Raw genomic sequence first — 12527 nt, forward strand, 5'->3', positions numbered from 1 at the left:
TAGGGTCAACAAGAGTGCACGGGTTCCCTCAGGAGCCACTGTACATCTTGGAGATGGCTAAAAAATAATGTGAGATGCCTTTTCAATAGTGGAAAAAATACCTAAATAAAGAACAAAGAGCTGTACCAGATATCCTAACATGTATAAAGGCCTGCTTATAAAAGTTAATATATTTTTCCAAGAAAACCAACCAGGTTATATGTGCAGAAATTTTGAATAAGGTCCATAAAACATTACATTAAACTACTCCAAGAACTATGTAGTGGCTGAACATCTGTTGCATAGGATTCTTGGCATGCAGATACTGTTTCCACAGAGAGTATAAAATGTGGTTGATAGTGAGATTTTTCAAAGCTGCCATAAGTTTTTGGACACTATTCCTGTTGGAAATAAGTCTTGGCAATGCAGGTATATAAAGTATATATACTGGTAATACATGTCAGAATTTTAGAGCATCACCCTCTTCCATGCCCTTCCAAACCTTTCCTGAATCCAGGATGGAAACTCTTCGTCAGAAATTCTGGTAAGTGTGTGTGGCTTGTATGAAGTTGCAGTTATGCTCTAGTAATTTATTAGAAGTTCTAGTCCTGTGTGTTTCTCTTCTGTGATACCCTGGTGGTATCTGCAGCTGAAATTTAGTAGTTCAGGTTGAACTCTATATGGTTTCTTTCTGTAGTTGTCTGTCAAGATCTTTTATACTGCTTAATCCTTGTTCTGTTCCAGGCACCCTTTCAAAGTGCCTATTTTGCAGAGCTTCCTTCTGCAGGAGACATTTACTGTTGACAAAAAGCAAAAGCACTATTTAATGGAAACAAAAGTTCTGATAAATGGGCTGGAGGAAACAGTTCAAACTTTTACACTTGGTTACCAACCTGAAAAGCCCTATGTGAGTGATACAACAATTTCCTTTAACCTGGCATATAAAAAAGTCAGCAAATGAGTGATTTACTGTATATACCTTATATTCCTTGCATTTCCTCTCATTTTTTTAGATTTGTGCTGACTTAGTTCATCCATATAGCTACAAGTTGTTGCCCAAAGAAGTTGAAATATGCATTTTAACTCAAAATCACCAAAATGTAAGTAAATTTCCCATTAAATTCAGTTAGTAGAAGACATTCATTACCTATTAATTTACACTGCATTGTCTTTTCAGACCTATCTTGCTTCTCTTTATCTTCTCACCATGTAAATGCTGCACCCAAAAAGTCCAAAGAGCAGTGATGTGGTTGGTGCCTCCCTAATGCAATGCTTTGTATAATAATATATAATCATACATTGTGTGCTAATATAAGAATATTTAATGTATTAAATACTATTATGCATTAATATTATTAAGTATGGGAAAGGAATGGATTCAGGATTTTCATCCTGATATAGGTGTATCTATTAATTTTCCTTACCAAACACAGGGTCTTTTTCCCTGCTTTGCTCATTTTCCATTCTGACAACAATATAATAGCTTGCAACACTTTAATTTTTCATAATATGTAGGGATGACTTCTCTCATCTTTCATGATATACAGGGTTCCTATTCAATGTAATTTGCTTATTCTTAACACATAGCTGAAGCATGAGCTTGAGACTGCCTTGAAGGTCAATAAGGAAGATGTTCTCAGCTTTCTGGGGAGATACGAGGACAAATCCAGCGAGGCAGGTCTTAGACATCTTTTATACATGGATGCGACGCATTCATTCCAGGTATTGGTGCTTCTCATTTATGGCATTTTATTGGTAGTTGGTTTACTGCATTGTCTTTAGAATAGTAATTGTAATTTTATGCTTTTATGCTTTTAACTTTTTAAATTGTAATTTTATGCTTTTATGTAATTTTATGCTTTTAACTTTCCTAGTTCAATAAAGTCCTTGCCCTCACAAAGTATTTCAGCAGATCAAATCATAATTTGGATCAATCTGTCTTGTAAGAAAGACTCTGACCTTTCATTTTCATACTTTTTTACCATAGTTTGTTTGTTTTTCAGTGTCTTTGAGTAAAATTGGTGAAATTCTGTTCACACATTTGCTTATATGCATCCTTCACTTAATACTAAAAGTTCAAAAATCAAATCACAAGAGGCAGTTGATGGGAATGCAGTGATTTTGTTTACATTTTGCTTTGTCAAATAGCTTGAGTTTCCACGAGCAATAGGCCTAAGTGGGGAGCTGTTTTCCAGGCAGACTAAACTGGAACACTTTGACTACAGTGTGAGTGTAAAAGCCGTCATAAACAAGAACATGTCTTCACAGGTCAGTTCCCTGATTATTACAGTTTTGTTGCTGGAAGTTGTGGCTTTTGCAGTTCATACACTCAGACCCGTGTTGAATCTTGAGTAGCATGCATTAGGAGTGCATGTCAGCCTGGCAGCTGTTTAACTTTGTGCTGTAAATTGCTCTGCAACTACTTTCAAGCATGGGAACACAAATGTATCTGTATACTACAGAGCTGGTCAACTCATACGGAGTTCAGTGAGTGTAGCGGAGAGGTGTAAATTGTTAGGGAAACAGTTAACCTTTTATGGTTAGAGTTTGTTCAGGCTGGATGGCTACATCCGGCTGGAATAGGTGGCTTGTGTTCTGACTGAAATTCAGAAAACTCTGAGAGTCAAGTTAAAATGTACTTAAAATTCAGCTTAGTTTGTTAATTTCTTGTTGAAAGTTCTAGCATGGTGTCAGGCTGATGTGCAAAATCAGCTGCCATCTGTAGCTTTTGTTATCAATTCAGAAAGTTCTTTCTCTAGGATTAACTTTATACTGTGTGGTGGGCTGAGGTGAAGACAGGGACATCACTTACCTGTTATCTTCACAGACAAAACAGACTCAACTTGGAAAAATTAATTAAATTTATTTCCAAATAATAATGATGTTCAATGTGAGAAACAAAGACGAGAAATAAAAGCACCTTTTCCCCTCTGCCACTCCCTGCTTTTTCCCGAGCCCAACTTGTCTGCAGTCTTATTCCTCAAACTTAATGTCCTGTTCTTTTTCTCTGTGTAGGCCCAGGCATCCCTAAAGAGTTATGGTGACAGCAGTTTCAATAGCTCTTTTTACCTTCATTACAATGGAAGGGACATGCTGATGCTGGAGGTTGATATGGACAAGGAAAACAGGAGAAAAAACAGAGCTGTTGAATTGAGGGCTTTCCTCCATCAGGCAATCCTGACAAATCCAGAATCAATACAATTCCGGCTTATAGGCAAAGTATTTCCTTCAAGGTAGAGATATCAGAATCTTATTCAATAGAGGAGCTAGTGTTTTCTGTAATATGTATTTAGAAGTAGCTACTTTCATATAGCTGCAGCAGAAGCCACTAAGGAAATGCTATTTCATGTGTTATTCGTGTTACTGAAATACTTTTGCTCTTTGTTTCATAAGTTGATGTAGTAAGTTGTGTTCATGTTTTCTAGTTGCTTTCCTAGGACTTTGTATGGACATAACTTGAATGAACAGTTGGTACTGTAATACTCATTTTAGATCAACAGTTGTTTCTCCTTTCCTCCCACCCCCAATGGTTTGTCCTCTCAGAAGTAGGGAACTAATATTTACAAGCTATGCTAGTGTTTATTACAAAGTTTTACTAAGTATTGTGGAAAGCTCTGAGGTGACAGGGGTGGGAAATAGAAATTTGGCCCTCCCAAGTTTCAGCTGTCTTTCAGCCATTTTTCAAATTTCATGAATGTGAAAGTGTGCAATGAAGGAGCTGATGTTTTTGCGGAGGTGTCAGTGTTTAGCAGATTAGGAGTTGGATTGGATAAAGAGGAGACAAAGAAATCAGAAGTTATTACAATTCTGTAGAAGCTCATTAGAATCATAGAATAGTTTGGGTTGAAAGGAAACTTCAAAGGTCATCTAGTTCAACCACATCCAACCTGGCCTTAAATGTCTCCAGGAATGGCATATCCACCACCGCTCTGTGCAACCTGTGCCAGTGTGTTACCATCCTCATTGTAAAGATTTTTTTCCGCACATCCAGCCTAAATCTTCCCTCTTTTAGTTTAAAACCATCACCCCTTGTCCTATTGCAATTAGATTTAGTAAAATATTAAAATTAGATAAGCAAAATAAAAAATAAAGATCCAAGAAAGACATTTCATGTGTTTCTGCAGCTTACTTGCAGTTCTGAACTTCCAATAGTAAATTAATTTATTTAAATACCAGAGTAGGCTGTAACAGAGCAATTTATTATAGCTTACTTCAGAAAGTAAAATAGAACACTTAAAATTTCTGGAATGATTTACTTGAATTTATTTTACAGGGAGAAAAGAGAGAGGAATAAAAGATTGACTGTTTCTGGGGAATAGCTATAAACATGCAGTCTATACAAACTTCAGTCACTGACTGATGAAATCAATCTTACTTCCCTGAATTATGTAGTTCAGTTCTTCCTGTCAAGTGGATTCTCACTGAGGTTGTCATCAGTCTTTCAAGAGCGTTCCAGTTTCTAGGAGGGATGTCTAACAGTATGAAAATATGATTCCCTCACTTGTAGGTATTTTGTGTGGTATAGCTGAGTCTAGAAAGTCAGACATTTCAATGTACTATTTGTTGATGGCAATGTAAAAATTGTGTCTCAGTCTTATTCTTGAAACACTAAAAGTTGAGTTTCTTGTTGCTCTATCAGGTTTCCCTGAAAACCTGTACTGTGTTTCTCCAGCATTGTTCAACTCAGGGCCAAAATACAAAGAAATAATTGTTGGTTCATTTGCCATACTCAGATGGTGGTGGCATTTAAAATTATTGTTTGAGCTGAATTCTCAGTGCTGCTTTTAAATCAGCAGCAAAGAGTTTTGATATTGTGACAGAGAAGAGTTCATTTCCAACTCTAACTCTGTCCAACTCTTAATTTTTTCTTTTATTAGGGATGAGAAAAGCATCCAAGAAATTTGAAGAAAAATCAGTCTGCCAACAAGTGAGGCTTTACTTAGTAGTTTTATAAACACCTGATGAATAACATATATTCATTGCAAGGCATGTGATTCACTGATTCCAACCACCAGAATAAGTGCCCAGAAAGTCTGTGAAGTCTCCATACTTGGAGATACTCAAAACTTGGCCACACACGCTCCTGAGTTCCCTGCTTTCATTGATCCTGCTTTAAGTGAGACAGGGGTTGTCTTGACAATAATGAATTAACCATAATAATAAGATGTTAATATTTTTATCTCTGTCTTTTTAGACTTTTGATATCTTCTGAGATGAAGCTTAATGAAAATAAGCTTCACATGGATTTCATGGGAGCCAGGGAGCAGAAAGTTGGTCTTGTTTTGTCCCTATATGGAAAAGTACAACACACATTTGCTGGATTAAAGGCTGTACCTCATCATCTTTCTCTGAATGGATTACTGATGTGCAAAAACAACATTCATGATGGTACTTTTTTACTTTATCTTTTGCTATTAAGTCTGCAGCTGTCTGAGGAAGCTTCTTAACTTCAATATGATTTCCTTCCTGAACTGCATACTGCATTCAGCTCTGGGGCCCCCAACATAAGAAAAACATGGACCTGTTGGAGTGAGTCCAGAGTAGGCTACAGAGATGCTGTGAGGGCTGGAGCAGCTCTGCTCTGGAGACAGGCTGAGAGAACTGGGCTTGTTTAGTCTGGAGAAGAGAAGGCTCCAGGAAGACCTTAGAGCAGCTGCTAGTGCCTAATGGGGTTAAGAAAGCTGGAGAAGGGCTTTGGATAGGGACCTGTAGGGACAAGACAAGGGGGAATGGCTTTAAACTGACAGAGGGGAGATTTTTATTGGATATAAGGCTGAAGTTCTTCCCTGTTAGGGTGGTGAGGCGCTGGCACAGGGTGCCCAGAGAAGCTGTGGCTGCCCCATCCCTGGCAGTGTTCAAGGCCAGATTGGACAGGGCTTGGAGCAACCTGGTCTGGTGGAGTATGTCCTTGCCTGTGGCAGGCGGTTGGAACTGGATGAGCTTTAAGGTCCCTTTCAACCCAAACCATTCTATGATTCTATATGTAATACAGAAGAGAATAATTAACATGAAAAATGAACTCTTAGTCTATGTGTTGTTACTACTTTTCAGTGAACTAACATAGATCTATAATTTTTTTCACTGATTGAAGAAAGTGGTAGGTGGCATCTTTCTTATCCAGCTCTTCTGAAATTAAGGATGAGGGGTAGAGGAAGCTGACTTCAGGCCCTTCATCTTCTGAATGGCTCCATAGGTGGAGTAGGTCACTACAGAGCTCTAGAGGGATTGTTTAACCTGGAGTTATGCAAGTATTAGGTCATAGTTGCACTGTAAATTTTCCTCCAGAAGGCAGTGTGGTGCAGTCCATCGCCAGAAGGCACAAGCAGCTTGGTGAAGAAAAAGAAACAGCTGCCAGAATTAATAATACGTGATTTGTTTTAAGCACAGACACTTACAGTAGTAGAGAAATTCTCAACCATAAACTGATTTGCTCTCTAGATTAGGCTAAATGATCTATTATAATAAATGGCAATTCTTTTATTTCCTCCTGCTGTTAAATTAATGGCTATTTTACAAGTAGCTTATAAAAATCTGGTTATTTCTGTCCCGAAGAACTGTCCCCACAGTAACCATTTTTGCCTGTTACAGGTAACATCAATGTGATGGTCAACAAAACACTGTATGGGCTCCATCTCAGGAACAGAAATGTGTTTGGGAATACCACCGTACACAGTATCACTTTTACTATGTTTCAGAATGGCAGTCAGGTAATCCCTGTGGAGGCAAAAATGAAAGGACACCTGGAGCTGAGCAAAGAGATGAAAAGGGGGCTAGCTAGCTTCCAGGTGGATGAGAAGGCCCTTTTTGTAGATTTTTCCAATATCATGAGTCATGGGCACAGAAGCCTCAGTGGGACTTTCACACATAATATCAGCTTTTTACAAAATGCAGGTAAGAAGATAACTGACTTGATGGTGTGGTGTAACAAGATGAATTCATCTGAGTGGAGACCAGTGGAAATAAATGGTTTGCATTTGCTCACATTAAGAGAAAAATGTAATCCAGTTTTAGCAATATTATTTTTAATATTGTTGAGAAAATGCAACAAAATGGTACAAAGCTATTTACAAACTCTTTGAACTATTTCAGAGTAAATTATTTCTCTCTTCGACATCTTTATTCCTGCATGCCTCTTGGTTCCTCTGAGCATATTTTATGGCTGTTTTAATTTGAGCCAGAATTCAAACATTGAGGACTAAAATATGTCATGTGTTGTTTCCTAAGCAAAACTGAGGGTTTTCATAATATGAAGTTATCAAGAATTTTGAATGGGTAAATTTCCTTTGTCCTTTTGGACTGAAGAAATCTGTTTTGAAACTTTCTAACGGGTGAATACTGGAGTTGGGCACAATACCCATTGGTAGATATCCTTTATTGAGAAAAGAAAAATCCTTGACTTCTGAAGTCTATGCCACATTTTAATTTAACAGTCCCTTTTTAATATGATTTCCATATGGTAGGTAATGTACTCTCTCACTCTAAATAGCAGTAAGTGCAGCTAACTGGATGATTGCAGTTTAAAAGAAGTCTGTCTTTTCTTATGAAAAACTATAGACGGCTTTTATTAATCTTTTATTAATGCATCTGCTCTGTATTTTACAGGGACAACCCAGAAGTATTGTTTTGATTTTGCTTCCTTCCCTGTCAATAGGATTGCCCTTGGATGTCATTGTTACTGCCATGTGTGATCATGACACAAGAAATCACACCATTATGGTAGTCCTGCAGAGTGGCAGTGACAGGATTACCACTGTGTTTGGAAGTCACAGACTGTCCACAGAGCATCCTAAATCTGAGATATCTGTGAATTTGAAGCACAATATCTCAAAGATAAAGGAGCATGGGATCCCTTTTGTTGTGGAAGCTGCTGGCTATTATGAGGTGAGTTCTGCCTGTGATTATTTAATTCCTGGCAGAACCATTTCTAATAATGTAACTTATTCCTTTGCATTTTACTCCAAAAGCGTCTGCTTTTTGAGGTGTACCAAAGAAAGATGTTTCCTTGCTTCTTGTCATACTGTGTACCTGTCATCTGAAGTCTTAGAGCTGAATCTAGACTAAATGAGATGCTACGTTCAGTTCTCATTTAAGTGAGGCAATTTTCTTTCCCCTCTATAAATGGGAAGCGGACTGGCAGATCTAATATATGTAGCCATTAGGTGTTAGCAATCCTAGGTACTGCATTGCATCTAGTACTGGATTTAACTAGTTCTGATGGCATCCTTTGGACGTCTGCTAAAGAGCAGAAGACTGTATAGCATGGCTTTCCATCTGGAAATCTCTACTCAAAGAAGCATCACAGATCATGTTTCCTGATAAAATGTTGCTTGGCCACTCTTCTATCAGCATTTCTGCTATAGATCTGTGAATAGCATATAGCTATTTTGTATCTCAAAATACCCTTCCATAAAAGAAGGGTTCAAACATTTGACTTGTTCTGCCACATGCTGAAAGGCTGAACTCACTAACATACTAACATTTGTGGTGGGTTCAGCTACTGTGGTATAGGGAAACACAGGTGTGCGGAGGAAGAGCTCTGTATAGTTCCCTTTGCCCTGCTTGCTAGTAATTTCACTGTTTAATCATGTATGCCTTAGGACTCAAATCCTCCAGCGTACTAAATACTCTCAATATGTTTTGGAGCCAGAAGAAATTATTGGTGCACAGCACTCAGAAGGTCTAGCATAACAGGAAAATCTCTATTTGAAGTGAAGCCACTTTAACTTTGCACTTTTATTTTACTAATGCTGCTGCCCTGACACAGGCTGTGATGTTTAAGCATGGTGAAACATACTCTGCCTTTGCCAGTTATTGTTGGGATTTTGTTTGTTTCTTTCTATTGTTTCGTTTCTCTTGTGCACAGAATTTCACCAGAAAGATTGCTGCAGGGATAACAGCCACAGTGGAGATGAAACAGCTCAAAGTTGAAATAGAGAAGAAAGCCACTGGCAGTGAAATGGAAATTTCTCTTTCACTTCACCATGATGTGGAAGGACTGATTTACATTGTTCCACGTGTACTAGAGGTTAGCAGAAATCCTGCTGTATAGTGTATTTGATGGAGTTTTCTGCTGTGCATTCTTAACTCTTGATTTACTGCTTGAGAGCAAGCTAGCAGGTCAGAGGGAGAGAGATTTTTGTGAAGGGCAGTACAGAAAGCCTAAAAATTGTTTCTTAGCAATGAAAAGCAGGTTTTCAAGATGTCGTGGGTGACAAAATATTCATGTCATGAAGCTGGGGTGGGTATTGCCCAGACACAGTAATATGCAGTCCCAGCTTGACAATCTTGCTAAAGCAGGGTTTGCAGGTGAATGACATGGCTGTTTGTAGGTGGGTATGGAGAGCAGAGGGAATGCTAATGGCAATAGTTTTCATGCAGCCAACAATTATCCACAAGGACTTCCCTTTCTGCGACAGGGAGGACAGCTGATGGCATTTGAAACACAGAATGTCTGCTTGTGATGGTGGTATTTTCTGTGCCAGACATAAGAAATGCAACTATCTTTTGTCAAAATCAAAAGCTAGAGTTTCAAAAATAGTCCTGTTTAGCAAGTAACTGTTTCCTACTGTTTGAAGATATTTTTCTGCCTTTATCTATGATGATAATATTTTGGCATGATAATGCAAGATTAGAGACATAATTTAGCCTCAGATCCACTAAACCATTTATCTTTTCAAAACTGATTTCTAAAAGTTAATCAAAGCTGTTTTAGTATCTTTATGCTTTTTATCTTGAAAGAAGTCTATTAGCTTGCTAATTTCTATTTTAGTTCCCTCTGCTTTTCTTCATGTTCTGAATGTGCTTTGTTGATGATGCCAACAGGTTGCTTGCAGTGGAGAATCTGCTAATGAGAAACTTTCTGGTCTTTGCAATGGAGCGATTGCATTTCATCATTTTGAGGTACTGGCTTCATTTATAAACTCTGCTGTCAACAACATACTGTCTTAACTACCACTAATGGAATCTAAGTACTGGAAGATGTCAGAGATGTAGAAGTGGACTTGAGTTAGCTGAAAGTTTTGCACGCACTGTCAGGTATTTTCACTTCATTAATATTCACAAACAGATCAGAATACTTCTGATCAGTGAGGTAGGCTGCACTCAGTTTCATGCAGTGGATTGTTTATTCTGAATCAGAATTGTCAGCAAGCTTGGCTTCAAGTGCTACAGATTTATGTCTTTAGTGCACAGCTGTGAGGAGTACAAAGTGGAGGAAAGGGGTATTTATGGGCCCAACAAGTGCAATTTTAAAGGTGATATTCCTGGGTCCTACAGCAAAGAATTGAGTTGTGCTGCTTCAGAACTCATTGCAAGAGTTCGCACCTAGCAGGAAACTAGTATCAGGAGATAAGAAGTATGCACCAGGCAAAAGGCAAGAATCACATTAATGCTTCTAGCTGAAGTCTCCAGACTGTTTCTGCTGCCAGGTAGAACTGAACTCAGTGTAAATGATCTTTATTGGGCAGCCAATCTGATGTAAACTGGACAAGGGAGCATAGAAAGCACAAGCTGAGAATGTCAGTTTCCTTCTACTTACTCTATTTTCTGCTCTTTCTAGCTGACGAGTTGTTTGTGAAAGTCCTATGGCTCTTGAACTGTTCAAGAAAGATACACCTTATAATCTGACATATTCTTAAGAATGTGTTAAAAAAAAATCTGTGAGTGACAGTACAAAAGGTTGCATTTGTCTCTAAAAAGGTCACAGGGACTATGATTCCTGTGTATGTTCTAATGACAAAAAAGACAAATGCATTTCAGTTTTTCCCTAACGTAACATGGGTATAGTATGCATGACACGTGCCAGCTCTGCTGAGGTCTGAGGGGCATAGAACATATTCCCACAGTGCTAGAGCCCTGTTGACTCATAGTAGAAAAAAAGTGATAATAGCAAAGCAGTAGCAGTTGTTTTTTTCTGGCATTAGTAATTGTTTTAATGGAGTTGCAGAGTTGGGGTTTCTTCTCTGTTAATTTTATTATGAAACTCAAAAGATTTTAGGCCATCTCTCCATTTGTTTAGACATTTATAAATACATGGTATTAAACCAAAATGGTGTCAGTGTAGTAGGTAAATAGTTCTCTTTTAGTAACATGAGCATTTAAAAACAGTATATGGCCTGACAGGAAAACAAACTTGACAACAGCTTTTCCTGTAATTTTCCAGACTCCAGCAAGAGTTTCACTGAACGGGTCAGTGTTTACCGGCAACTTTACTGTCATCTTCTTTGGACATGTTTCTTTTCACAACGTGTTTGCCTGCCTGCAACTCCATGCCACCACTAACATCCAGCCTCATTTAAGTATTGACTTCCAGCATTCTTTGCCTTTGCTCCAGTCTCTGGGAATTGCTGGTGAAAACCAAGTGAAGGTGTCAGCTGTGAGAAGTGACAAGTATAAGGGCATGTTTGATGTTGTCCTTGGGCCTTGCAGTTTGAAAGCTGATGGAGAAGTGAGCCTGGCAAGCAATGAAACAGATACAGAATGGGTGCTTACTTTTAGAAACAAGTGTGTCAGTCTAGAGGTAAGCCTGGGTTGTTTTCTGCATGGCGTTGTAGTCTGTGTGTTTCATATCATTATGAGTTACAGAGAACTGTCTCCTGACACAATTATTTATGGAGAGGACAGGTTTGGTCATTTAGGTTGTTTTGGTAGAGCCGTGAGTGAGAGCACTTGCAGAGGGAGTGTATTTGAAGATGAAAATTTGGAAATATACAATTGTTACTGCTGTTACCAAAAATAGTTGCTTAATAATAGCTTTTTAATTAAAATAAATTATTGTCCTAGAATATAATGAAAAACATGTCCTTTCAGTTTGAAATTTTGAAAGCTTTCTTTATGGTTATGAACTTTTTCTTCTACAGTACTTGTGAAAGGATTGTTGTAGGATTATTTTTTTCCATGCCATTTTTTTGGGTTGGTTTTTTTTTTTCTCTTGTTTCACTGAGAAATTTTTGATTTTTCTTTAAAACAAGCAGTCTTGTATGCTTCTTTCCAAAAGCATACTGGTTTGGAAAGAAGAAATACTTTCTTGTTAATTAGAAACAAATTAAGAAGACAGTTGCTTTACCTTGTGTGCTTTAAATGGTATTATCTTTTCTGTTGCAGAGAATGGGATTGCCTCATGCTGTAGCCTTCGGGGGCTCATTTCATCAGAACATCTGTGATGTGGGCTTGTTAATGAACCTCCAGTGTGATGGCAGAACAGTTAATGTGCAGATAGACACTTCCTGCGAACAGGAATATACACTGCAAGGGGCGCTCAGGCATTCAGTTCACTGGCTGAGTCAGCTTGGGCTGCCTTCTGACAACTCTGTCTTGTTATCTGCAGCCACAGACTCCACCACAGAGGGCATTTTGTTGCTGCAGGCTGGCAAGTGCAAACTTAAGGCTAGAGGAGATCTCTCTATTCAGAATAAAACTGAATGGACGCTGGAAACGGAAACAGAATGTCAGCTTCTGCAGGTAGATCTTGGAGGGTATTAAAGAGAGATTTGGGATCAAGTGCAGGTCATAGACGGTTTTAGCTAAAACTACAGTGTTTGAGTGCTTGA

General features: G+C 38.3%; 1 protein-coding gene across 1 annotated transcript in view; it reads left to right on the forward strand.

Annotated features, from left to right (window-relative positions):
* LOC136017503 (uncharacterized) overlaps positions 1 to 12527 on the forward strand; it is a 98616-nt gene that overhangs the window by 51982 nt on the left and 34107 nt on the right. The window contains exons 32-42 of the mRNA XM_065685816.1: positions 724 to 886; positions 993 to 1079; positions 1567 to 1701; positions 2128 to 2247; positions 2995 to 3212; positions 5174 to 5367; positions 6568 to 6870; positions 7631 to 7860; positions 8843 to 9004; positions 9802 to 9879; positions 11141 to 11497. Coding sequence (XP_065541888.1) covers positions 724 to 886; positions 993 to 1079; positions 1567 to 1701; positions 2128 to 2247; positions 2995 to 3212; positions 5174 to 5367; positions 6568 to 6870; positions 7631 to 7860; positions 8843 to 9004; positions 9802 to 9879; positions 11141 to 11497 — 2047 coding nt within the window. The remainder of the gene's footprint in view (positions 1 to 723; positions 887 to 992; positions 1080 to 1566; positions 1702 to 2127; positions 2248 to 2994; positions 3213 to 5173; positions 5368 to 6567; positions 6871 to 7630; positions 7861 to 8842; positions 9005 to 9801; positions 9880 to 11140; positions 11498 to 12527) is intronic.

The sequence above is a fragment of the Lathamus discolor genome, chromosome 6 (assembly GCF_037157495.1).
Source record: "Lathamus discolor isolate bLatDis1 chromosome 6, bLatDis1.hap1, whole genome shotgun sequence".
In the NCBI taxonomy this organism is placed as follows: Eukaryota; Metazoa; Chordata; class Aves; order Psittaciformes; family Psittacidae; genus Lathamus; species Lathamus discolor.